The sequence below is a fragment of the Penicillium riverlandense genome, assembly GCF_028828495.1.
Source record: "Penicillium riverlandense strain IBT 135883 chromosome Unknown utg000006l_segment0_segment0, whole genome shotgun sequence".
Taxonomy (NCBI): domain Eukaryota; kingdom Fungi; phylum Ascomycota; class Eurotiomycetes; order Eurotiales; family Aspergillaceae; genus Penicillium; species Penicillium riverlandense.
This window is the reverse complement of record NW_026643197.1, coordinates 2,031,130-2,056,302: the sequence shown is the minus strand read 5'-3', so window position 1 is coordinate 2,056,302 and position 25,173 is coordinate 2,031,130. Positions and strand designations below refer to the sequence as shown.

General features: G+C 54.5%; 9 protein-coding genes across 9 annotated transcripts; 6 read left to right on the top strand and 3 right to left on the bottom strand.

Moving 5' to 3' along the window:
- Window positions 1-132: 132 nt before the first annotated feature.
- Window positions 133-1,068, top strand: N7474_007049 (TIP41 family protein; the record flags this gene model as incomplete). Its single annotated transcript, XM_057198459.1, has 3 exons — window positions 133-458; window positions 512-902; window positions 955-1,068. 3 exons carry the CDS (start codon window positions 133-135, stop codon window positions 1,066-1,068), a joined length of 831 nt encoding a protein of 276 aa, XP_057051899.1.
- A 393-nt stretch (window positions 1,069-1,461) lies between these two features.
- N7474_007048 (uncharacterized protein) lies at window positions 1,462-2,497 on the top strand (the record flags this gene model as incomplete). Its single annotated transcript, XM_057198458.1, has 3 exons — window positions 1,462-1,518; window positions 1,574-1,919; window positions 1,986-2,497. The coding sequence occupies 3 exons, from the start codon at window positions 1,462-1,464 to the stop codon at window positions 2,495-2,497; spliced, it is 915 nt and encodes a 304-aa protein (XP_057051898.1).
- A 136-nt stretch (window positions 2,498-2,633) lies between these two features.
- Window positions 2,634-4,929, bottom strand: N7474_007047 (bifunctional aminopeptidase/epoxide hydrolase; the record flags this gene model as incomplete). Its single annotated transcript, XM_057198457.1, has 7 exons — window positions 2,634-2,760; window positions 2,823-3,310; window positions 3,362-3,730; window positions 3,782-4,019; window positions 4,077-4,296; window positions 4,383-4,467; window positions 4,522-4,929. The coding sequence occupies 7 exons, from the start codon at window positions 4,927-4,929 to the stop codon at window positions 2,634-2,636; spliced, it is 1,935 nt and encodes a 644-aa protein (XP_057051897.1).
- Window positions 4,930-5,483: 554 nt separating this feature from the next.
- N7474_007046 (uncharacterized protein) lies at window positions 5,484-9,007 on the top strand (the record flags this gene model as incomplete). The annotated part of the gene is made up of 3 exons (XM_057198456.1): window positions 5,484-5,497; window positions 5,582-8,769; window positions 8,820-9,007. The coding sequence occupies 3 exons, from the start codon at window positions 5,484-5,486 to the stop codon at window positions 9,005-9,007; spliced, it is 3,390 nt and encodes a 1,129-aa protein (XP_057051896.1).
- Window positions 9,008-9,335: 328 nt separating this feature from the next.
- Window positions 9,336-11,237, bottom strand: N7474_007045 (Zn(II)2Cys6 transcription factor; the record flags this gene model as incomplete). Its single annotated transcript, XM_057198455.1, has 1 exon — window positions 9,336-11,237. One exon carries the CDS (start codon window positions 11,235-11,237, stop codon window positions 9,336-9,338), a length of 1,902 nt encoding a protein of 633 aa, XP_057051895.1.
- A 566-nt stretch (window positions 11,238-11,803) lies between these two features.
- On the top strand, window positions 11,804-13,180 carry N7474_007044 (uncharacterized protein; the record flags this gene model as incomplete). The annotated part of the gene is made up of 1 exon (XM_057198454.1): window positions 11,804-13,180. One exon carries the CDS (start codon window positions 11,804-11,806, stop codon window positions 13,178-13,180), a length of 1,377 nt encoding a protein of 458 aa, XP_057051894.1.
- A 311-nt stretch (window positions 13,181-13,491) lies between these two features.
- Window positions 13,492-15,198, top strand: N7474_007043 (uncharacterized protein; the record flags this gene model as incomplete). The annotated part of the gene is made up of 4 exons (XM_057198453.1): window positions 13,492-13,658; window positions 13,709-13,988; window positions 14,042-14,521; window positions 14,581-15,198. 4 exons carry the CDS (start codon window positions 13,492-13,494, stop codon window positions 15,196-15,198), a joined length of 1,545 nt encoding a protein of 514 aa, XP_057051893.1.
- A 2,949-nt stretch (window positions 15,199-18,147) lies between these two features.
- On the top strand, window positions 18,148-21,893 carry N7474_007042 (uncharacterized protein; the record flags this gene model as incomplete). The annotated part of the gene is made up of 8 exons (XM_057198452.1): window positions 18,148-18,884; window positions 19,262-19,658; window positions 19,727-20,530; window positions 20,589-20,661; window positions 20,718-20,982; window positions 21,044-21,156; window positions 21,209-21,574; window positions 21,631-21,893. 8 exons carry the CDS (start codon window positions 18,148-18,150, stop codon window positions 21,891-21,893), a joined length of 3,018 nt encoding a protein of 1,005 aa, XP_057051892.1.
- A 1,139-nt stretch (window positions 21,894-23,032) lies between these two features.
- On the bottom strand, window positions 23,033-24,575 carry N7474_007041 (lysine N(6)-hydroxylase/L-ornithine N(5)-oxygenase family protein; the record flags this gene model as incomplete). Its single annotated transcript, XM_057198451.1, has 2 exons — window positions 23,033-23,660; window positions 23,710-24,575. 2 exons carry the CDS (start codon window positions 24,573-24,575, stop codon window positions 23,033-23,035), a joined length of 1,494 nt encoding a protein of 497 aa, XP_057051891.1.
- Window positions 24,576-25,173: the final 598 nt, after the last annotated feature.

Genomic DNA, 25,173 nt, shown 5'->3' with positions numbered 1-25,173 from the left:
TGGTTGTGTTTGGGCTGTCGGTTCGTGCTTGCCTCCGTCGCCCCGGCAACCCCTTCGGCCCGGGCATTTAATCCGGCATATCGGGGTTATCTCACGTTCCTTATCTGACCAGCTTCATCCCCATCCACCGCTATGGCCTCCCATCCCCCTCAACCCGCTGCCCCCGGGCACGCGGCCGTGTCGCCAGATGCGAAACATCCCACCTCCGTCTCCATCCGGGGCTTCCGCATCTCGACACAGAAGCTACCCATTCTCAAGGCAGAGCCGATTGAGGAGATGACCAAGAAGCTGGGCATTGCGCCACCCGAGATGATCTTTGGAGACAATTTTGTGGCCATTGAGCGGGAAAAGGGCGATTGGGGGATTCAATTCAACGCATTTGACGCGCTAGACCGGGTGGACAAGACGGGACAGTCCATGCTCCAGGTGGCCTATTCGAGAGAATGGCAGAAAAGCAGGTATGTTGTTGTGTCCATGCAATCGCATGCCATTAACCCGGAGGTCTCTTTAGAGAGAAGACCCACGAGGGCATTAAAGAAGTGGTGAAGCCGTTCGACTGGTCCTACAGCACCGACTATAAAGGCACCCTCCACCCCAATGCCCGCCCATTCGAAGAAACCACCAAACCGATCCCCATTGAACTCCTCAAACGGCCTGATCCAATCCTATTCTTTGACGAAGTTGTTCTTTACGAAGACGAGCTCGCCGACAATGGGATTGCGATGCTCTCATGCAAGATCCGCGTGATGCCGGGTCGGCTACTTCTGCTGTCCCGGTTCTTCATGCGCCTTGATAACGTCCTGGTTCGAATTCGAGACACAAGGGTCTATGTGGACTTTGAGAGTGGCGAGGTGATCCGGGAATACCAGGCCAAGGAGGGCGAATATGAGAAAATTCGACAGGTACGGTACAGCCCTCTTCCTGACGATGACCTAGTCGATTAATAATCTGCAGACTCTGGCAGCGACCAGGGAGGATGTGCCGGCGTTTATGCGAGACCCCAACCGGTTGTCCGAGGTGTTGCCTCTCGTGGACAAACGCTCGGAGAGGGTTCCTCTCGATGGCTGAAGTGAATCGGAAACATCACTCTTCTTGGCCTACGGTCGACGTGCAATGAATGACGAAGCTATATTGTATCCGAATCAGAAAGGATATTTGAGCAGGATTGCGGAGTACGAAACAGACCATCGTGCATCGCTTGAAGAACCGTGAGCTCATGGAGCAGAACCGATGTCTTGGGCAGCGGGTCCACAAACGTCGCAACCGACATATCAACGTGGACTGTATGAAAACAGGAGCATTGTGCAAATTAATGTCATAGATGAATATCAATAATGAATGAAACAATGATGATCTTACGTTCAAGGTTCCTATCTATCACTCGGGAGACAAACAGTGCAAACGGGCTGGTTTTCCCCCGTCCGTAACAATCCTCCTTCACGATTCTCCCATCACGCAGCAATGTCTAGAACACTAACATTAGGTGTGCGAGGGTTTCGCCAGTCGCGATGGGTCCAGGTGTGCACATATATATCCCTAGAGGTGACCGCGCAAGCTGACCCGCCAACTGCAGCCCCAATCCCAGAGGGCCTCGCTCTCGACCGCCGCGCAGCACCCTGTCCGGTATACCAGTGGCAACGCCTCGAATACACCGGCTGAACCATTTCGGCCCGTACCCACGAGTCCACTCTCTCTGATTCGATCCTACTCGCAATCACCGCGCCTGGCGAGAAGTGCCGCGCCACGCCCCGGCGGAGCGGCCGAAATTTACGTCGCATACGGCATGACCCAGAAACTCTTCGAGGCCTGCTCCAGCCAGGCCGATTATCAGATTCCACAGATATCCCAGAAGGGAGTTCCTGTGCCTAAAACAGAAGCTGGTGAAGACCTGGGCGTGGGTGAGAGTTGGTGGTTTAAAGGTGAGCCCACTCCCTCGTCCTGGCTGTGGTAGAAACTAATCTTCGCGCGCTCTCGTGGGTATACAGAACTCGGTCTTCTGCCAACCTTTTCCACCTGGTCGCAAGTGACCTTTCTCCACATGTATCTATTGACTGTCCGGCTTCGCGCGCTTCCGTCCCGCGACAGCGTCCAGACCTACTCCCGCCACCTGATCGACCACTTCTCACATAACGCAGAGCACCGGATGGATGAGCTCCATGATATTAGCAGCCGCACCATCCGGAACAAGTACCTCAAGGATCTATTTATTCAGTGGCGCGGTGTGCTGGCTGCCTACGATGAAGGTCTGGTCAAGGGCGACGCGGTGCTGGGTGCTGCTATCTGGCGAAACTTGTGGAAGGCTAGTCCGACGGGACCCGATGGTCAGGAACTGAACTGGTCTCAGGTCGCATTGGTAGTGGCGTATATGCGGCGGGTCCTGTCGCAACTCTCGCAAGTGAGTGAGGCTGATATGGTCTTTACTCTCAGCGGCAAGGACAGGGGCACTATCTTTGGATACTCGGAGGCAGATCGGAAACTTGTCGAGTCCAGCCGGTGATCATGTCGACGGAAAACTTTCTTGGATTCCTGTTTTACTATTGAGATACTTCCTGGTGCTAAAATCATGTATAATATGACACACCCACTTTTCATCCACACTCCTTTTAGAACGGAGAACATCACTGGCAAACAGTCTAATTGTCTTTCTTGCCGAATAGGTCTTTCTCGACCATGGCACGGCAGATCGGGTGGTAGAAGTCGCGATACTTCTCAAACGTCGCGAGGGCAACGGGCCGGTTGATTTTCTGGAGGTTGCGGTACCTGGACCAGATCAGGTTAGCATATCGCAAAGGTACACAGGACTCAAGACACGGGGCACATACAATGGTCGCACAAACTTCATTCTTCCGATCCGGCCTAGCAGTTCCGTAGTCGGTTCAATCACACTCTCATCCCCAGTCTTCATGCCGACTTGGAAGTAGAGGTTAGCCACCTCAATATTCTCGCTCTTGGCCAGCCCGTAGACTTCACCCATCAATTTCGACAGCTCGGGCTGGAGGGGCTGCTCGAAACGGAGAACCTGCTCCAGGAAGACCACGATCTGGTTTGCTGTCAGATCCTGGATATCGCTGGCCTGGGGCTTGAAAGACGAGCCGGGGAGAGATTTCCATTTCTGAGCAAGCTCGTAGACCACGTCCACAAGCGAAGTATCAAAAGTCGGCTGGGGAGGCAGGCCGGGAGCGTAAAACCACTTATCCCAGTCCAGCTCGTTCAGGGCCTTGGATGCTTCGGCATCGGACTTGAAGAAATCCAGGACGGTCGCCTTGAACTCATAGGAATCGAGAGACTTGGTCTTGAAGACGGTGAAGTACTAAAGAGGAAGTCAGCCATGACCAACACCGCAAAAAAGAGTTCCACGCACATGAGGGATGAACTTGTCCCACTGTTGCTTGCCGACCAGGTTCTCGAGGTGGAACAGGAAGTTGAACCCTTTCTCGTAGGGAATGCTGGAGAATGCATCATCCGGATCCTTACCCTTGAGATCCACCACCAGCTTGGTGAATTCGTGGTCGTGGCCAAAGTGTTCCATGGCATCAGTCAGCGCTTTCCATCCGATAATGGCGGAGAAATGTCGGTACGGCTCGCCATGAATGGCAGCCAGAATCCGTCTCTCCAAGTACACGGTCCAGCCCTCATTCAGCCAGAAATGCTCCCACGAGGCATTGGTGACGAGGTTGCCGCTCCAGCTGTGGGCGAGCTCGTGCGCAATGACATCAATATTTTCCCGGTCCTGGAGATCATGTCAGTTATCATCATCAAGAAGGATCCTATCCGAACATACCTTTGAAATGATGCTGGGAGTGGCGAAAGTGAAGATGGGATTCTCCATTCCACCATACGGGAAACTCGGAGGCAGAATCAGGACATTGTACTCGCCCCAGACATAGGGATAGACAATTTTCTCGATGGTCGTGATGAAATTCTCCGTGTCATTCTCGAGCTCCCACTTGCACCCGGCGAGCTCGTCGGGGCTGGTTGCCACGACACTGCGAGGCCCAATGGGGGCCTCCGCCACATCACTTGATTGGGGTTCCAGTTAATACAATGACGCAAGAGACAGAGAGGAGGGACTGTACCCGCTGGCTAGTGCAAAGAGATAGCTAGGGATCGGAATGGACTGGTGGAATCGATACAGCTGGTTCCCGGACTGGGAGGTCATCGAGGACTGTCGGATCGGCACACCACTGGCAATCACCGGCAGTGGCGAGGTGATGTTGAAGTCAAACGTACTCTTCACATCCGGAGTGTCCTGACACGGGAAAATGGACCGAGCGTGGATGGCCTGGCATTGCGAGACTGGAGCGGTTGGTGTTAGCCATGACTGCCACAGCCGGCCTCCTAGAAAGTATTCTAGGGGAAGTCCTGTTCCCGGAGCCACCTACACATATAGGGATGTTTCTTGTTGGAAGTTTGGGCCGGCGTCAGCCATTGGAGCGCCGTGCAGCGATCGGTGGTCTTCACCGCAATCTATGCATGCACGGTCAGTCTGCATCCAGATGATCCGTCACTTCAATGACCTACCTCGACCTCGAGGGTGCCATTCAGCTTCACACCCTGTTCGAGGGTGATCTTCAAGGGCGTGCCGAAAGGCTCCAGCTGGGGCAGCAACTCCCACTGGGAGGGCTTGCCGTCGACCTTGACGGCGCCAATGTCGAGATGACTGGTGTCGAGGATGATCTCGCGCGACTGGGCGTCGGTGATGGACTTGAACTGGTGGATGACATTGCCGGCCAGCAGCTTCTGGTCGAAGCGGATATCGAGGTTGGCGGTGATGTGGGTGGACCGCCAGTTGTTGTAGTTGCTGAGGGTGTTGGGATCCCGCGGCGGGTTGATGGTGCTGATGGTGGCCATTGTCCGTCTTTGGAAGCAAGGAAGTCTCTGGGAACAACGGGTGGGCAGAGGAGAAAAGAAGCGCAACAGGCCGGCCATCTTAAGTGAGCCGCACCTAAGCGATCGATCCGTGGATGGAGGATGGATAGATGCCACTCTGATCTGTCAACTAGGGATATCCTCTCGGCAGAACATAGGTAAGATTCCTCTGTTCTTATTTATTGATCGCCTCTCTTCTTCTTCTTCATCTTCTTCGTCGCTTCTTCTCTCCTTTCTCCCCCATACCTACTTGGATTCACTCTCTCTCCTATACTTTGCACGAACCACCCGTGTTCTTCAGCCCCCGCATCGGCCACCGCCTTCCCCTGAATTGTTATCGAGGACCGACTGGACCATTATTATTATTATCAACTAGTTTGACCCCTGACTCCCCCAACGACCGAGGACCACTGCCCGTCGTCTGGACTCACCACTGGCTCGGTCCTGTCCAGGATTATTCCTGCGCCTGCCACCCTCCGATCTCATTGTGAGTCTCTTCGCTCCCCTTCTCTCTGGGAACCACCAACCCCCCCAGGATCATCCTGCGATCGGCCCAACTAACTTCCACCCGTGAATTCCCAGGCCAATTGCGAGAAGGGAGGTGTCTCAGTCCCATGATCGCATTCCGGTAGACTGGTTCAGCCTCTGTCTTCGAAGCGATGCATTGAGTGGCCTCAGAAGTATAGATCAGGGGAGCCCGCGTCTCCGTGAGAATGCTACACCACTCGGCGGTGGAGGATGATCTCAAGCCATTTCAGCCCAAGCCTCCCTCAATACCAGACTCAGCGCCCTTCGCCGTTCCCAATCGGCCCAGCTCTCGTTCCTCACGACCAAGTTCGCGAAATCGCATGGTGAAGCCCCCGGCCACTCCAACGGGCCTCGGCGCGCGCACAGAAAACGTCCCTTACTTGCCTTCGGACAGCCCAGCGCCGGTCAGCCCCATCAAAGAGGGACTCGGGAGTGTCAATCGCTGGTCCCACTCAACCGCATCGAGCAAGGCCCCATCGGACTACGGGATTCATCGCCGGGGGAGCTCCAAAATGTCGATATCAGCGGATCGCCAGTCCCCACAGGCTCTGAGGAATGTGGTGGATTATAGTCGAAGCACGGGAAGCCATAGTCCTCAACGGGGGCCAACGGATGCTCCGATGTTGTCGCTTCCCGAGCTTGGATCATCCGCCATGTTTGCTGCTGACCCGACTTCCCCGCCCCTGGACCTCTCATTTACGGCCTCGGACAATATCGCCCAAAATCAGTCACCCAATAAATCACAAACGGGCACAGGAACAGCCCGCCCCGCCAACAGCGTGGCTCATACCAACCAAGGCTCCATATCTCTAGCCGATGGGGAAGGGGGTCCGGAATCGCGGCATCATAGCCAGACCCAAAAAGTTATGCTCTCCAGGGCTCTCCAAAAGGCAAACACCGCAGTTCTGCTGGATAATGCGGCCAATTTTGAAGGCGCCATGGAGGCGTACAACGATGCCTGCAACCTTCTGCAATTGGTCATGTTCCGCAGCAATGGTGGCGAGGAGGAAAAAATGAAGCTGCAAGAAATCCGTGACACATATATGATCCGAATCACCGAGCTTCAGCGCCTGGACATTCCTCTCCCGGAAGATGATGGCAAGGCTCTTCCCGATCGCCCTTTGAGTCAGGAGTCATATGGGGAATTCGATGACCACGGAATTATCGATACTCAACCAAGCTCTCTCCGCTCCAGTCTGAACTTCCAAGACGCCACTCTGGAAGATAGGGAACGGTTGGCCTCAGGCATGGTGCCTCCCAGGCGCCAATCGTCAATGAAGAATCAGCATCCACGATACCGAGAACCCTCCATGCCACAGGAGTCCAATGAAACAACGTCGTGGCTGGACACGATCGATGAGTCTGGTGCATCGTCACCCTCATCTGCCAATTCCAGGGCATCGTCCGTATATCTGCGCCGCCGGACGAGCCGTCGCCTGAGCAATGATACCGAGGCTGCGTTTGATGCTGCACTGGACGCTGCGGTAGAGGCCGCGTACGACGAAGGCCTAGAGCCAGTCATGGAGTATAAGGAAGATGAAAGTGACTATATTGTGGCCAATGCTCGCAGGAATATCGAGCTGGCGAAGCAAAGGGTTCGGGAGGCGGAACGAGAGGCGGAGGCCATGAATCGTGGCCGTGCAATGCGTCACATGCAAGAACAGAGGATGGATGGCCCTCCCCCTGGGGTGGATCCGGATTATCTGGATGAAGAAGCGGAAGAGGAGGAGCGCCTCTTGGAGGAGATGACCAAGGGCTATGTAATGGACGACTTCGAATTCGGCCTTCAGTCCAAGTCTGCTCTTCCCCGAGAATCTGGGTCGAGCAACGTGTCGGGCAGAACCTGGGAAAGTTCGGTGACATCCAATCTCAGCGCCGGAGCTACTTTGTCGACTCTTGCGGAAGATGACGACGACCAGAAGATGGGGCCCAACACCTTGCCCTATGCTCCACCCACCTCGATTTTGCCAGCCGTTCCAGCCTCCTCGGATTTCCCTGGCTTGCCACCGCAACGGGTTTCTATCACCCGGCCGCCTATGCCCACCAATGAACCCCCCGCCATCCCCGGGGTACGAGCGCGGAGACTGTCTGGCCAGAACAGGGATCTGAAGATTAATATTGGGTCTCGTTCCCGAACGGATTCGACCGAATCTGCAATGGACTCCTTTGCGGCACCCTTGACTAACCGAGCGCCACCACCTCTCCCAAAGGATGATCCCTCAGACTTGTCCAGGTCGTCTACTCCGGCTTTCCGATCTAACACGCGCAACCCTTCGATTGGATCCTTCGTGGAGAACGCTTCGGCTGCTGCCAATCTGTCTAGGGTGCTCTCGCGAGAAGAGGAGGAACCAGAGCTGCCACCAGTGCCATCGTCATCCGCCCCGCGCCCCATGGCCAAGATTCCCTCGGCACCAGACGGCTTAGACAGACTTGGTTCGAGCACCAAGGCCTTCCGCAGTCGAAACGTCTCTGTTTCCACTCCCGACGCAGCCCCTGATTCACCAACGACACCATTCAGCGGCTCATTCCCAAACCTGGATAGTCAGAGAAGCGCGCCGTCTAACAGTATTCCCATTCCACCTACTCCCACCGGTATTAGCTTTACGCAGAATGGACTACCGACGGGTGGACTCAATCTCTTTGATTGTGATGTTCACTCACCTACCTCTCTGGGTTGTCCGAATTCGCAACTGCGCAATGGTCCTGTTCCGTTGGAGCCGTGTCCGGAGTCATACCTTCTCCGTCCATTCTGGTTGATGCGATGCTTGTATCAGACGATTGCTCATCCTCAAGGAGGGTACTTGTCAGCCAAACTCTTTATCCCCCGCGATGTCTGGCGAGTGAAAAATGTCAAACTTAAAGCTGTTGAGGATAAGGTCTCCAACTGTGATCTCTTGACTGCCGCGCTACTCAAGTTGGCTCAGGTGGACACATACGATGCGGATGCGGTGCTAGAAGAGATGCAAGCGCTTGAGAACGTTCTCGACCAGGTTCAAAACGTGTTGACTAAGAAACTGGGACATGAGGTCGGTGTACAGGCGGCCATGCCCCTCTTAAAACAGGGTGCGGCACCAGATGAGTCGACTCATGTGGAAAATGTACCCACCAAGACTTCCAGTACGAGCAACAAGTCATCGTCCCTACGGTCCTGGAAACGGCTACGGTCAAAGACTTCCGGAGTAGGAGCTGCCAGCGCCCCGGGGGCAAGCGTCAGGGAAAGCAACAAGGACAATCTGACTCTGAACTCGCTCCCCATGTCTTCGACTCCTTCGACCCATCCGAAGCGCAATGTCACTCAACTGGAATTGGGAGGGCCCAATGCCAACTACATGGGTGCGTTGGCTCGTCTCTTTGATGCTGCTCAGGTTCTAGGTAAGTCTTTCATCGCTACTGTTGATCCTTGAGTTCTAATCCAGCTTTAGATCAAATCGCCCAGCAGGTCGAGGATCCTGGACTGAAACATTCGTCCCCGACGCATGTCGGTCTGGAGCTCAGCACACGACATGCTGCCGAGTTCTTTGGCTTCTATGTGTGCCGCTTCGCGTTGACTGATGTGGGCATGATGCTCGACAAGTTCATCAAGCGGGGCAGTGAATGGGTGCTGATCTAGGAAGTATATATGGCGTTTCATGTTTTTTTTTTTTTCCCTTCTGCCCATACCTTGACATACAGTCTCTCCGTCGTCTATATACATTTTCCGTCCCTTGCGATGTCTACCTTTGAAGATACCACGACTCCGCCAGTTTCTCGTGACAATTTATGATTGGAAAACCCGAAAACATACGTTAATTGCCACGCTTCGTTGTATCGATTACAGGCGCTCTCTACCTGCCTGTTTGTGAATTGTAGTTATACGGTGCCAACGGTCTTGGGCTTGGCTTAGCAAGACATGTTTCTCTCTTGCTCTCTCCATGATATATCTCCCTCAAATCTAGAACTTATATCTGAATGCCGGCTGAGCGAAGACATATCTGCCGCCGTTGCTCAGCGTCGCGAATAATCTCTGCCGATAATTTCAAGCTCGGCGCTAGGTGTGCATATCGCTCCACCTCGGACACCACGTTGGAAATGATCGCGTCCACTTTCCCGGCAGGCGGTAACAAGGTCGAGAGGGTGGGAGACATGGTTGCACCCATGATCAAGAGTGATTGGGATACCATCGACAGAGCGCCTTGCCATAAATATGGCAGGTGGCCTTCACGATGCTGAGTGATATGTTCTAGCTGGCGCAAGGTGGCGTCCAGGCAACGCCGACAACACTCTCGGACTCCTTGATCGTTTCCAGCCTCTTCCTTTTCGAGCACTGCTAGAATATACGGGCGGTATATAATGGTCCGACAAGCATTGTACCGTAGTCTGAGGACCGTCTGAACGGAGTTGGAGATAGGTACTTGCGCGAGAGGAAATTGGATGGGCCTAGGCAAGCTATCGTACCACTGGGATAGTTGGAAGTCCAGCTCAGAGACGATAGGACCCAGAGCAGAAAGCGTGTGGGTGCTGCCTTTCTGGTAGATGAGATGGCTCACTCGATTCAGAAGTCGACGCAGTGCAATCTCAGCCAGAAAGTACCAGAGATCGTCCCGACCAGCAGGCGCCTTGGTATTCTCATGGCCTCTTTCTTCTTCGTCCTCGTCGTCTTCCTCCTCGAACCCACCCGGGAGATCTACCGTCTCTTCAAAGTGCACTATACCGGAGTGTGGCAGGTCCAGCTCCGCGAGTAGATCACTCTCGAAGAGCAATGCATTCCAATACACGCGCACGCTGAGCTCTCGCCATTGCAACGGCACGCGGTTCGGGCTGCCGCCGAACAACAGCTGTAATTTAATGCTCACGTTCGACAACAACATCCATGCCTCCAGCGGCCGGACGAGATAGAACAAGTATGCAGAGGCCAGGACCATGCATTGTGCCGCAATCACCGTATTGCGCATCATGACCGATGGTAGGAGGTTCCACGCGGCCGCAAAATATGGAAGTCCTGGGGGTTCGCCGTCTGGTGCCACAAAGGATATACTCCCATGATGACTGGCACTTCCCAGGGCCAGTATTAAAAGTACCAGACAGCTTACGGGGCCGTCCTGGAATCCATGAGCGAGAGCCGTCTGGTAGCATCTATTCCAAGTATACGGATTTACACAAGCATACCAAACATTCGCATGCGTGAAGAAGGCACGCACATATGTAGTTGCGTTGGCAAGATCGAACCCCGAGTTTGGGGTCATTCGCAATGGTTCGCGAGCCATTTCCAACTGCAGTAGATTCTGCGGGTCGTAAGGCCCCGAAACCAGATCCCGGATCAGGGGCCATTGCAGCAGATTCAGGGCTGGGGTGGTGTGCATCTTGGGCATCGTCGAAATGCTCATGGGCGGAGGCGGGTTCGCCCAGCCTCCAAGGCCCGCGGAGACGGGAACTCTGCTGGATACATGGACGGCGCTGGATGGCCTGGCGGACGGATCATCGCTACCGATGTTGGAGTCATTACTCGTGGTTGGAGAGGTCGCCGCCAGCGCCAACTGAGGAGGAGGAAGGTCATGTCCTGCTAGACTGGAGTGCAGCAGGCCTTCAATGCGGGCCAAATGCTCGAGGATCAGTTTGTCTCCGGCATCGAGCTTGATCCCAGGCTCGCGGTAGACGCAGTCGGCGTCGAGGTCGGTGCAGAGCTGACACTTGGGCCGGGCTCCGTTGCATCGTGTCTTTCGTAGTCGACATATTTGACATGCAATGGTTGCTCGCCGTCGGGGATATTCGGCTGCCTCTGAATTCGAGCGCTTTTTCTGGCCGCTTGACAGCTCACCGGCGGGGCTCATCAAGCGGTCCTCTTTCTCCGGCGATGGAGACATGGGCTGCTAATCTTTCGTTCTGGGATCAACCCCGCCTTGGCACTTTGGTATATTTCTTCCTCCAACGATTGCAATCCAAGGATCGAGTGGGCCATTGGCATAGCGGTACGCATCCGATACTTATAGGCCTCGGACAAAGCGAATCAAGCCTCGTTACCCATGAACCGGTGAGCTCAACGACGCCGCAATGGACAAGCGAGGTTTCGAATCCTGGGGAAGACCGGGGGGCAAGCCATGGGGAATAATATTCCCAGAAGAGTGTCGCTGAACGGAAGACGGAGCAAGTTCCGTGGCGGGTCGGGCAAGTGACTTCGTTAGATAATGAAAGTGACAACCAGGGAGAAGGGTGGGTTATTTATTGACCGAGTGGAATGAAAATGATGATCATAAATCAGACTCAATTGATCATTACCACCTACATAGGGATAAACAAATACTATGAACAAATGAAGTGTAGACCCAAAGTATACAGGACCATGTGGCACGTGCACGCGTCTGCCCCAAAACACGCGTTGTTGATGCTGCTGCTTTCCCATCACAACACAACAAAACAACCTCCCAACACCATGCCGCGCCCAGCTCCCAAACGAACTCGGCCCTTGAATAAAGGCCCTCCTCCTGCTCCTAGCGCCGATTCAACCGAACAGACAACCCGCGATAATGCCTCCGCGAATGCGCCCAACTCCCCCGAACGGGGCTCGACGTTGGACCCCGGGCACCGACTGCGCAGCCAAACCCCCATGACCAAGAGCTACGAGAATGCAATTGAGTCGTCGCCGATGGGCGAGCGCATGGGCACCGGGAGTCGACCCGGCACGGCCAGTCGACCACCGACGCGATCTCGAGGCTACTCGTCTACTCTTTCCTTCGCAGGCCGTAAAGGTGACATGAGCTCGCGAGTGCCCGGCACCCCGGCCTTTGAAAGCTCTGTTCTGAGCAACTTCCGACGACGACCACGCCAGCAGAGTATCCTTCATATGGTGCAGGCGGAGGACGGTTCATCTGACCTGGACGACAGCGACTTTCTCGGAGGCCTGAGCCCTCAGGATGAGTCTACACCGTTGAATCTCGCGCGGAAATCAATGATCCACAAGCCTGCTGAGTCGCCCTCCCAATCACCTCCATCATCCGGTGGTTCGCGCAAGCGCAAGCGCGCGACAAGAGGAGCACAAGCACGAGAGCCAGAGCCAGAGCCAGAATCACCATCTGCAGCAAGGGACACCCTGACTGCTAGTCCTGTACACCGCGATCAGGGCGGTGACCAGGTCTCCCATGTGTCGGAGGATACACCGCGGCCCTTGCAGTTTCCAGAGGTCCTCAGCCAGACACTTGCACCACCAGCCAGCAGCAGTCCTCCGTGGAGCCCTTCTGGGCGCTCCCGAACCAGTACTACGCCTGTGGCCATGGAAGAAAATGCCAACACCAAGTCCAAGTCTAAAGACCCAGTTTATCTGTCCACCGCGGCGCTGCAGGATAGGCTTCTGCCCCGACGGCGTCAACGTCGGCGCAAGCACCGAGCAGGCGACGAATTTGAGGTTCCAAGCGATAGCGATAAAGAGCACGATGCCGCGTCTGGCGACGAAGATGAATTGAGCTACGTCCCCTCTCGGCGGCCACGCAAGCCTCTGGCCAGTACTCAGGATAGGTCTTCCAAGCTCAACCGGCCAAAAACGCGCAAGACCAAGGCGAAGCCTAAAGCCGCGCGATCAGCAGCTACATACTCGCGTTCTGTTGACAAAGAGAACGAGCAGCTGGCTCTCTCCTCACCGGGATCATCACCTTTATCCTCTCCTCCGGATTCAGACACTGAGACCGAGACTGAAATACGGGCGACGCCTCGGTTCACGAGCGCGGAGCTGCGAGCTGCCGCGAAGAAGTTTGCGGAGATTGACCAGTGGAAACTGGAGTTTGAATATGTGTCTGCGTCGGAGATGGGCGACTAATTTTGTGTGTTTCCCGGATGTGTAATAAGTACTGCTAGCACTTACTATTATTGATACCTCTTGTTGTTTACTCTGGTTCTTGCTTCTGCCCAAACGGGAAAATTGTGTATACTTTCACGTGATGCCTCACCTCACCGCAAAGGCTCACTTCGTAGTCATGGACACTCCCCGCTACTTTCAGTCAGTACTCGAAAGACACCCATTAGATGCACCCTCCCAATATTTGACGCTGCCGGTCATCCATGCCCACATAGTCAGTACAATTGGTCACCGACCACAACTTCCCCGGACTCACGCCATTACCGACCAGCATGGACCACTCTCCGACCGATCTGGTGATCGCGGCATTCAAAGAACGCGGTCTGTCCATCGAGCCTGAGGTGATCGAATCGGCCCTGCGAGACAATCCCCAACACGTGGAATGGGTGTCCACTCATCTCCGCCCCGACACCCTGTTGTCCCGAGAAGAGCTCACAGTGCAGGTCTCACCGACTCAGCTAACGGTGACCAGCTAACCGAATTTGCTAGATACTCCAAACTGGAAAGGTCAGGCTCCCTGCAGACCGTTCTCCACGACCCAACGCTGGGCGCGACTCGGGCTGTGCTGGAAGGCGACCTCCGATGCGCGATCGAATCTCTTGAAGCGTCGACCGCAGCCATCCAACGGCAGACACAGACGCTGACATCCCAATGCGAACAACTCAATGAGCAAGTCCGCCTCGAAAACGGACTGGCCCAGAACCGAAGTCGGGATATCGCGAGACTGCGCAAGAAGCATGAAGCGGGAAGGCAAAACACGACGGCTGCGGTAGTTCTTCCTTGGGCCACAAGATCGTAAAATGGGCAACTGACGTCTTGCAGGCCAGTGAACTTTATAACGAGCTTGAGGTCAGCTTTATGGATGCGATGGACAAGGCCAGCGCCGAGAACAAGAGAATACTGTCATTGTTGTCCACTCGGCTGAAGCAGGACGACAAGACGCTTGCAGGCTTGGAGGCAGTCATTTCCGGCGTGAAGTCTGATGGTAACAATGCTTCGATCATCAAACGAGCCTCCCATTTGACTGCACAGCTGGCGGTCTACGTGGCAGAGGAAATCCAGTTTCGTCTCGACCGGATGTTCCTTGAATCGGTACTGACAGGTGACTCGGCGCTGGGATGTGGTAAAGGTGACGATGACGAGACCATCGCAGCGCTGGAGGAAGAACTAGGGTCTCTGTATCCCGAGATCGAGGTCCTAGCGGACATGTCCACGAAGCAAAAGTTCACTGAGCCCATTTTACGAGAGATACAAAACGAACACAGCCAAATACGCGCGGCCTCCCAACATAAACTGGAACAGGTGTGTGTTGTGATGCTGACTGAGGCATTTTATGAACCTTACAACTGACTCGCACGTAGGCGCTTGACCTCTTGATCGAGATGACTCTTTCCAGCGAAGAAATGACAGTGTGGCTTGGAGAGCGTGAATCATCGTGTGAAACTCTCGAACAACTGGCCGCGCTCTACCACATGGAAGTTTCTAAGCAACCCGGGCCACAACCAACATCCCGGCGAGACTCTTTGAGACGTCGTTCATTGCAGCCGGGTGTCTTATTTTCGAATGCACGGAATCCTTCTAGCCCTGTGCTAGAACAATCAGCCCTACAAAACCTTTTGCGGCGCATTGGCGTGTCTCCCGAATCCGTGCTCCGTTCACGAGCAGAAGAAGGTGGCACCCAGCCGCTTCACGAAAAACGAGCCGCACTCTCCGAGACACTCCGGAATATCGGCATAGCAGTTGACTCGCCACTGGTGGCTCACCTGGGACCCGGGGACGTGGCATCCCAATTACTGGCATCGTCTTTGCACTCCAACTCCCACTTCGAAACTTCGCTGCCCGATCCCGATGAAGCAAGAGAGCTCTTAGGCATCGAAGCGGACTTGGGAACACTTCAGAAGGGAATCCAGCGGGTTAACTCGGATATACTCCATCAGCGGGATAAGAACTACGAACGATTCGTCGAGCGATGGACTTGAGGGGCAAGCGGCGCAGGTTCTGCCTAGTTGGCTTGAGACCCGCACGACCTGATGCACGTCATTATAAAAACAGCGCGTAGGCTTTTCGTGCGCTCTGAGCCAGTAGATTGTTGTGCTAGTCTCAGCAGCGCGCTACCAACAGGCTCACGGCCCGCTAATTCGGCGGCTGGTGCTGTGGCTGGTGCACGCCACAATGGACTAAACACCCCCTTTGATCTTAACAGACTACATATAGATATGAAAAGGTGCTTTCTGCCTTGGGTACTGAGTCAATATGCAGTTTCAAGGATTCGCTGGGAGGCTCACGGGTTGAAGAGATTCCTATCACGAGCCCAAGTCACTAGCCCCCGAGACTTGAGATCCTTCAGCCACACTCCAGAGCATCGCAAAGGCCTGCTGTTGCCTGCTTTCATCACATCTGCATTTATCGCACACCTCGAATATAAAATGGAGCACATTTCTGCTGTCGAGTTCGAAAGATCCAGAGACGGACAGGACAATCATCGTCTATTTTGGTCTTCGCTTTGTCTGCAATCAACGAACAAAATCGACCCCTCTAGCATTGCAACAACTTGGAATCACCTGCTTTGTGTGTCACTTACTTTGTGTCGATATCGTGATCGCCGCCTTCTGTCTTGGACTTATGACATTGTTTGCTCTTCTCACCTTTGTCTAAACGCTCAAAGATTGAGTTACCTTTAAAGCCGAGTCTTTATTTATACATCTATTGTCACTTTGTTTTATATCGGGTTCTTTCATTCATTGACCTCTCTGTGTCAGCAAAGGAGATAGTAACTATTTACCTTCAAGGCGCTGCCTTATATCTTGGGGTTCGATCCGTCGTTTATCAACATTCAAAGATGCATCCCTTCCGCCGAGTGTATCGGATGTATACCACTGACGTCCACGGTGACCATCTTCCTGGAAAGCTTCGGAAGGTCACTCGAGCTCCGAGGTCTTCCCGTTCCAACAACCATTCCCAACGCCAGACATACCGGTTCCGAGAGTCATCATCAGACTCCCCGGCGCCGGCCCAACCAACCCAGGCCCGCAAACAGCAAAATAAAACCAGAAATATGCATTCCCAGTCCTGGTTTTCACAATTGTTCCATTGCCACCTTTTCGATAAAAAGTTCACATCACCGCCGCGACCTCAATGGCGCGCGGAGGGCCACGACCATGTCCGTAGCCGAGCGGCCCAACATCGTTCAACGATAATCTCCCCAATCCGTGAGCGGTCGCCTCGCCCGTCCACGCGACGATATACATATTCATATGCCAAAGCCATACAACGACCGCCCGCTGTGCGGACTCAGACGGTCGAGCCTAAAGTTCAACCACGGGCTCCTAGGCGACCACCTCCCCATTTCCCTGTGCAGTCAGCCAGAAAGCCCCAGCTATCTGGTACCTTTTGCGCCCCTCGGGCATCTTCACCCGTCTTCAAACGGGTTCCTCCCCGACCTGGAAAGAGGATCTTTTCCACTCTCAATGTGGAGCGGAGCCGCCCAACATCTGGGACTAAACGGTATAGAACCTCTATTCCATCTAGCGATGATCAGCGTAGAACCCCCACAATCGAGGACCGATATCCTCGATCACATCAACGGACGCCTAGATGTTCAAGCTCTTCTCATTTCGGTGTTGACCCCTTCATCGAAACAAGGTATCCCTATGTGGTTCAGGACGGATATAGTAGAATCCAAACTTCCAGCAAGAGGATTCTCCATGATGCACAGACGCGCCAAAACCGGCAATATACTACTATAAGGCCATCTAGGGAACCAGGGAATGGGAAAGGCGTTCGTTTCTTGGTGAGGTGAAAGCGCTCTACTTGTATTAGAATCCATACCTCCCGCCTTCTTTTGGGAATGAATGACGGCGTGCATGTTCTATAGTTAGACAGTTAGCGCTTAGATAAAAGAGATTATCCCTAGGAAGAAAGCAATAGACAGGTTTCATCTTAGGTAACTGAGAGATGTTAGTTCATTATCCACGGTCCATGTCTAACTCTATTAGTAGTTATCATATATTTATATTTCATGAAGGATCCGCTTGCTCTGGAAGTATAGCTTTCAATATATCCGTCCTGAACCACATAGGGATACCTTGTTTCGATGAAGGGGTCAGCACCGAAATGAGAAGAGCTTGAACATCTAGGCGTCCGTTGATGTGATCGAGGATATCGGTCCTCGATTGTGGGGTTTCTGCGCTGATTATCACTAGATGGAATAGAGGTTCTATACCGTTTAGTCCCAGATGTTGAGCGGCTCCGCTCCACATTGAGAGTGGAAAAGATCCTCTTTCCAGGTCGGGGAGGAACCCGTTCGAAGACGGGTGAAGATGCCCGAGGGGCGCGAAAGGCACCAGATAGACTTCCTGGTTGACCAATAAGACATAGTTACCTACTAGGTAGTCGCCAACCCTAATCGGGTCACGGGTGGGTCCTTCCTTATCTCCTTTTATTGTCTTTCTCTCTTTCTTTCTCTCATCCTCATTCTTCCTCCCCCTGATCGCATTTTCCCTTCCCCAAACTCGGGCTGGTCCGCCCGTGGGTCCCCTGTTGACCGGATTGGATCACAAGTGAGCCTTTCACCCGACGGTGGCTTTGGGCACGTGAACTTGGGCAGTGAGGGCCTAGAGGTTGCACAACCGATTATAGATCGCATCTATCCTCCCCCACGATTATCATCACCTCGAATCCTACGAAAACCCCTGGTATTGATCACACGCGTTGTGATCTACCCCCGTCTCCCGTCTGAACACCACCACCGCCACGCGAGATATCTTCAAAACCTCCTCCCCCCAAACAACGAACGAGCAAAGCCGTCTGTGCCATACAATGAGCCATTTATCCGAGGAGCCACTGTCTACCTGCCGGTCCAGGTGCGCTCTTCCTCTCACAACTGGCGACTCGCCACCCTTCTGCGTGGGGCAGTAAACCCACCCGACATGGCCGCTGTCATGACACAAACGCAGTCCCCGCGGGCACTGCTGAAGCTGGACTCGAATGAGACCGAACAGACCGCCACGCAGCCGTTGCTTAATAGCGCCACCGATGTCTTCGACATTACCCCCGAGACTGCGCTGAGCCTGCTCTGCCACAACATCGAATACCTGAACACATTCTTCGCGCAAACGTCCGAAGACGACTCCCACAGCTCTACTCCGGCGGAAAGCCAGACCCCAGGAGAAGGAGAAGCTATGCCGGTCCACATCGCGCATGTGCATGTCGGAGAGAACTACGCACGGGCAGAAGCCCTTCAGCTCGGAATCATCTCCCGGCGGTTCCTGTCGAAGGAAGTGCCCCCGATCGCACTAAAGGACTACCTCCTGCGCCTACACCGCTATTGTCCTATGTCGACCGCAGTCTATCTCGCTACGAGCGTTTATATTACCAAGATGACCCTGGCGGAGAAGGTGCTCCGGGTGACGCCCCGTAACATGCACCGGCTGGTCCTCGCAGGGTTGCTGGTAGCTAACAAGGCTCTGGAGGACCGGAGCTTTCGGCACAGTCGGTTCGCTAAAGTGGGCGGCGTCAGCAACCAGGAGCTGTCGAAGCTGGAGATCAACTTTTGTTTCCTGGCGGAGTTTGAACTACGCGTGGATGCGGAGATGCTGATGGAGGAAGTGCGCGTGCAGGACAGCCGAACTGCGCCGTCGACGGATTCTGAGCCGGACAGCTCAATGTATGTGAATTACAATAAGAATAATGTACTAGAATAATGGCAACACACCATCATCTGCTGCAGGATCAACAGAGTCGGGGAACACGGCTGCCTGGCTGAGTCAGCGGCCAACCCACGAACAGCATCAGTGAGGATAGAGACGAGGATGATAATAAGTTTTGTGGTAGAGGGAATAGACTGCAGAATACCTCGGTGCAGTATTCCCAGACAAGAAGACGACATCTGGCTGGCGTGACTGGTTGGTGTGCTTTCTCCCTTACTCGTCCGCGACCTCCTCCCCTTCCCTTTTTTTCTCTCTCACATTGCCACGCCCAAGCCACGACAACCCGGGCGAATCTATTCTGTCGACTGCGCCTGCGTTGGCTATGTTCGCTTAGTTATCCAGCTCATCTCACTTTCCTGCCCTCGTCGCTTTCCGCTCCTTTCCTTTTCCCGCCTGCCATCACCACCGGCTTACGGCAGCCGCAGACCGCGACAGAGAGTTCGACTTCACTCGCCATGTCCAAGCTTTCCTCGTCTGACACCCCGGGCAGCAGTCCGGCCGGTGGGAACTCGGGCACCGCGTCCACCTCAACCTCGAAAGAAACGTCGTCGCCGAACGCCGAAGTCGAAATGAAGAACATGCAACCCGATGGCGCCAAAGGCTCCCTCCCGGTGGAGGAAGATATCATGCAGCTGGCACGGATGGGTGAGATTGGTGCCATGCAGAACTTGTTCACGGCCAAGAAATTCACGGCGAACCACCGCGATGAGGAAGGCATCACTCCGCTACATGTGCGCTCTCTCCCCCGTTGGTGACCCCCAGGAGCCCGGATCTTTTGCTAACAGTGTGGATTGAAAAGTGGGCGGCTATCAACAACCAGTACGCGATGTGCAGATTCCTGCTCGACCACGGTGCCGACGTAAACGCCAAAGGAGGAGAATCCGTGGCCACGCCGGCCATGTGGGCGGCCCAACGCTGTCACTACTATATCGTTCACCTACTGCTCCACCACGGCGCGGATCCTCTCCTGACCGACGTGCAAGGGTACAACATCCTTCACCTGGCGACAATTGACGGCAACGCATTCCTGCTCGTGTTGCTCCTACAACAGGATATACCCGTGGACGTGGTGGACCAGCAAGGCCATACCGGGTTGATGTGGGCCGCATACAAGGGATACCCGGCGTGCGTGGATCTCTTCCTGCGATGGGGCGCCAACGCGAATGCGGTGGACGAAGGCGGACTGAGCCCTCTTCACTGGGCGTTGGTCAAGGGCTCGTTGCCCTGTGTCCTGAAGTTGCTGGAATATGGAGCGGACCGGTTTACAAAGACAACAGATGGCAAGTCCCCCACAACGGTGGCTCAGGAGATGAACACGCTGCGGACATGGTACCGCGCGCTGAATGAGCGCGGTTTCGATGCTGACGGCACCCAAAAGGAGATGCCGCTGGGGATGGCCAGTTATGTGCGCAACAAGAGCCTCATGGGCAAGTTTTTCTTCATCTGGCCCTTTTTCACCGTCTTGATTGCCATCTGGATTTTGAGCAACCTGGTGATCTTCATTGGCGTCCCGCTCATGCTGCTGGTGGTATTTGGGATGCAGTGGATGGCGCAGCAAGTTGCGAACAGAGGCCCGTCCGAGTATCGCGTTCTTCAAAAGACAGTATGTCGCAAGTCGTCCCAGAGCCGAAGAATATGTGGCTAATCTGATATCTTTGCAGCCGTATTTAGCCGGTGTGTTTGCCGGAACACTGTTCTGGGTGGGCTTCCGATATGTGTTCAAAGTGTTGCCCGGTATGTACTTGGTCAAAATCCCAAGCCCCCAGGAACCAAGGCTGACAGGTGATTAGCGACTTATTCCTCGTCTCTCATCTTGAACATTCTGTTTGCGGTTTTCTTTGGCTTGACAGCTTATTTCTACATCATCTCGATGGTCGAAGACCCGGGCTATGTGCCGAAGCTGAGCAGTCGAAACCAACAGAGGGAGGTTGTCAAGGAGCTTTTCGAGCAGTGGAAGTTTGACGAGGAGAATTTCTGCGTTCCTTGCATGGCAAGAAAGCCTCTGCGGAGCAAGCACTGCCGGCGCTGTGGACGCTGCGTTGCGAAGCATGACCAGTACGTTTTTTTTCTTCTTCTTGTCTCTCTTTACCGATAATCGATTAACCCTTCAAATTAGTCATTGCCCATGGATCGACAATTGTGTCGGAGCCAATAATATCCGCCATTTCGTGCTATACATTGTCTGCCTTGAAATCGGCATCATCTTGTTTGTTCAGCTTACTATTGCATGTGAGTATCAGCTTCTTCCCTTCTGACATCACTAGCTGACACAACAACCTAGATATCAATACCCTCCCCGCACCTAAGAACGCTAAGTGCAACATCATCAATGACACGCTGTGCGACTACGTGTCTCGTGACACTTTTACACTGGTGCTCAACGTCTGGATCACTCTGCAGCTCATCTGGGTGACGATGCTGTGTGCGGTCCAGCTGGTCCAGATCTCTCGCAACCAGACGACCTACGAGAACATGAGAGGCAACTCGATTGATCGTTCGTATCCGAGTTCGCAAGCCTTTGCATCAGCCATGACCGCCGGAACCACCTCACTGGACGCGGCTGGCCTCTCAGCTTCCGGCCAGGGCCCCAACCCAGCTCTGGCACATCCTCATCCCCCCGGCGGCGACATGGCTGTCTCCAACAGTGGTCATCTCTCCTGGGGATCGATACCTTCTTTGCGACTGCGCGGGATACTGCTCGAGACGGGCTACGCGAGGGACGTGGGTCGTCTCGGCCGCAGAATCCTTTCTCGCGTGGCCTGCTGGGTAACTGCCGCGACTTCTGGTGCGACCCGGCCCCTCTTTTCGGGAAACGCGAGTCTGGGTCTGGCATGCTTGGAGGCGAGGTGGTGAACTATCACCACATGTACGAAGTCCCGATGCGCATGCGTAGTGGAGGCAGTCGATCGCGCGAGGGACCGGCATACCGCAGCGTGGCCGACGAGGACCCGGAGCATATGGTCTGAGCAGGCGTGTCGTGTATTTCTCTTTCCTCTTTCTTCTTCTGAGAGCATTTACCTGGGGCAGGCGACATGGATCTCACTTTTTCTCGATGCATTTAGAGAACTTGTACAGTTGATGCTAGATAATGATGTTTCTTTTTGGGCCGGGACTATGTAGTGTCAGGGATAAGAGAGCTTGGCGTAGATCTAGACATATACGATCAGTGTATTCCCTGCTAGCAGTTGGATCCAACACCGACGGTATGCAGGCCAAACAAACCCGCCCAGGAACCTCTGGTATACAACGCAGTCGGGAGATGGACTTTTCTCCACCTGTACACGACTGTCACATCGGCCGATCTCAATGCCAGCCACCTCTTCACCCAGTCGGCTGCCAAGCGATTTCTCGATTTGTGGATTTGGTCACCCCTACGGCCGTACTCCGATTACTCTGCGGGTCTCGGAAGTGAGAAGCGACTAGAGAAGGAGACCGTCGAGTCCACTTTCTACGCTGTTGAGTAAGAGATTGACATGACCGCCGCTCTAGAACAAGAACCAAGATGTAGGGCCCACCTTGTACGACACACAACATACACATTATGGCCCTGTTCGAACCGAACTGGCCGGAATCGGACCACGCTGGGTGACATGTTACGTACAGGGGGTTTTCGATCAGATAAAAATCTTCTCGCGCGTGTGCGTTATCTGATGCGCCACCGACCCACATCCATACGACTATAGCCTGCCGTTTCAGCCAGTAATTCAATCTGCCAAGCGTCGGCCATGACACCTCGGACGGTTTAGTTCTCGCTTAGGAACTGCAGAATGGATCTAGAAGAATACTAGTACCCTACGGTAATAATAACAATCCTAATTTACTGTGTATATACGTGTTTTCTCGGGTTCCTCTCTCCTTTTAGAAAACTCCAGATCGGCATCACGCCACGGATGTCTCGGGCATTGGTGCCCTGCTGGGTGGTCTTCAGTTCACACAAATAGCCGCACAGAAGGCTAGTAGTCTATCGCATACAAAATGCACTTGTATAGGAGTATAGCGGAGAATAACATTAGACAAGTTTAAGTGGGGGGATCATCATCAAGCAGGTGAAAACACTCTACACCAAATCTTTAGTTCTATCAACACCGGAAAGGATTGGTGTTCTTCACAGCATGGCGCGCAACCGGGTATTTTGGAACAAGCTCCCTGACAGTTGATCTCCGAACAGGGAGCTGACCATCTCTCCACCCCGGACCGACAACACCGACAAAAGGCTGTCGGAGAGGCCGTGGGTTTTTTCATTGCAACCCTGTAGCCAGATGCCGGCCTGGGGACTGACTTTGCCGGGGTCCAGCTCGACACGATAATCCCGGCCAGGATTCCAGGCCGCTTGGCCGGCGGGGCGTAGTGTGCGCACAGGGCCCAGCAGCTCTTCATGCGCATCGCGCTGGTACCCCGTCGCCACCATCAGGGCGTCCACCTCCAGCACTTCTCGGTCGTGTCCCGCGGGGGCATCGGGACGCGTCGACCGGACGTGGACGCGCATACGATTCGCTGGGTTGTGGTGCTCGATGCGGCCGATCTGCCGTTCTGGCAGGATGCGATGCTGCCACTGCTTTTCGTCTGCGTTCTGCACCCGCTGCAGGTACAGGTCGTTGTAAATCTGCTCGATCAGCTCCAGACGAACCACGCTGTAGTTGGTGGCCTTGTCTGCAGCAATGGCGCGACTGCGCTCTTCGGCGGACAGCTGGAAGAACTTGTCCACGCGTTCGGGGTTGAAGATTTCATTCACACTAGACAGCAATTCAGCAAAAATCCTGGAATTTGGGAGGAACGACGCACAAAGGAGAGTCATCACTAGGCCGGAGAGCCGAGTCACGCAGGACCAGCGTCGTACGCGCGTTCGGATACCGGCGGTGCAGGTCGTGGAAGATCTCGGCCGCGCTCTGGCCACTGCCCACCACGGCAATATTGTACGCCGCAGATTCGCTTTTCAGCACGGCGGGAAGCCCAGTGCAATACTTGGACGAGTGCATGATGCGCGGGTCTTGCGGGAAACCTTGGGGCATTTTGGCTTTACCGCCGATGGCGATGACCACTTTGCGAGCCTGCCGCGAGGTGATCTCGCCCGTTCCAACATTACGCGAGCGGACGGTAAACGATTCCACGGCGCCGCGGGCATCGGTCTTTCCCGGCACCACCTCGACGACCTCCTCGCCGTAGGCAACGACATCCTCAAAGCGCTGGGCACACCAGCGCATATAGTCCTCAAACTCCATTCGAGCCGGCAGGAAGGTGCCCAGGTTGGTGAAATGGACCAGGCGGCCCTTGTGGTGGAGGTAGTTTAGGAAGGTAAAGCTGCTACGCGGATCGCGCAGGGTAGCCAGGTCCTTCATGAAGGAGATTTGCATGCGCGAGCCGGGGACCAACATGCCCGAGTGCCAGGCGAACTGTCTCTGGCGCTCTAGGAAGCACACCTTGGGTTTCCAGTTCGGATTGGCACGCGAATAGTTCAGCGCGGGATCCATGGCGTCATGCAGGGCAATGCCGATGGCCAGGGACGCAGGACCGAACCCCACGCATAGCAGGTCGTGCATCTCGTCTGTGGGCGTCGATCCCAGCAGGGACCGGCCGGAGGGAGCTTGCCCACGGGGCTGCTCCATGTCGTCCAGGAAGCTTAGCTCGGGCCTCCGGGATATATGCTCCATGGTAGTCTAGTGCAGAAATGGAGGGTGGGTGGGAGATATGTAGCTTCGGGAGCTGACGGGCCTCGGTGGCTTTATTTAAATTTATGAAGAGCAACTGCTGCAGGAAAAGGTATTAATCCAGTGCCGTTTTAGACCAGCCAAGTTCACGTCCGCTCCACCATGGACCCACGAGGCGACTGTCGGATGCCGGGGTGGGAGATGGTCGTGGTACGAGATTCGGTATTGCTGTAATTATTGAGCGGATCAGATAAAATGGGTGGATACGAGGACTGGCCAACGGGAACAGGCGAGTCGCGCGAAGGATTAATGGGCGCGATAATTTCAAGGTTCGTTCGTTTATCAATCAGGAGATCCGCTAAAGTTGGTTTTTCAAAATCCTCCGCTGTTCGGTCCGCGATATTTATCCCTGGAAGATAGTCTTTTGCTCCACCGCATGTTCTCCGTGGTCTGTCTGCAACCCAGAAGGACATCCCCGCTGTGCTAGATTGAGCAGGCAACAGCACGAGGGTTATTAGTAATGGCTGCGGTTGAACGTGAAAACAAGAGTGGCCCGACTGGAGCCCGATGTCGGGGAGGCAAGGACGAGTTTGTCCATCTC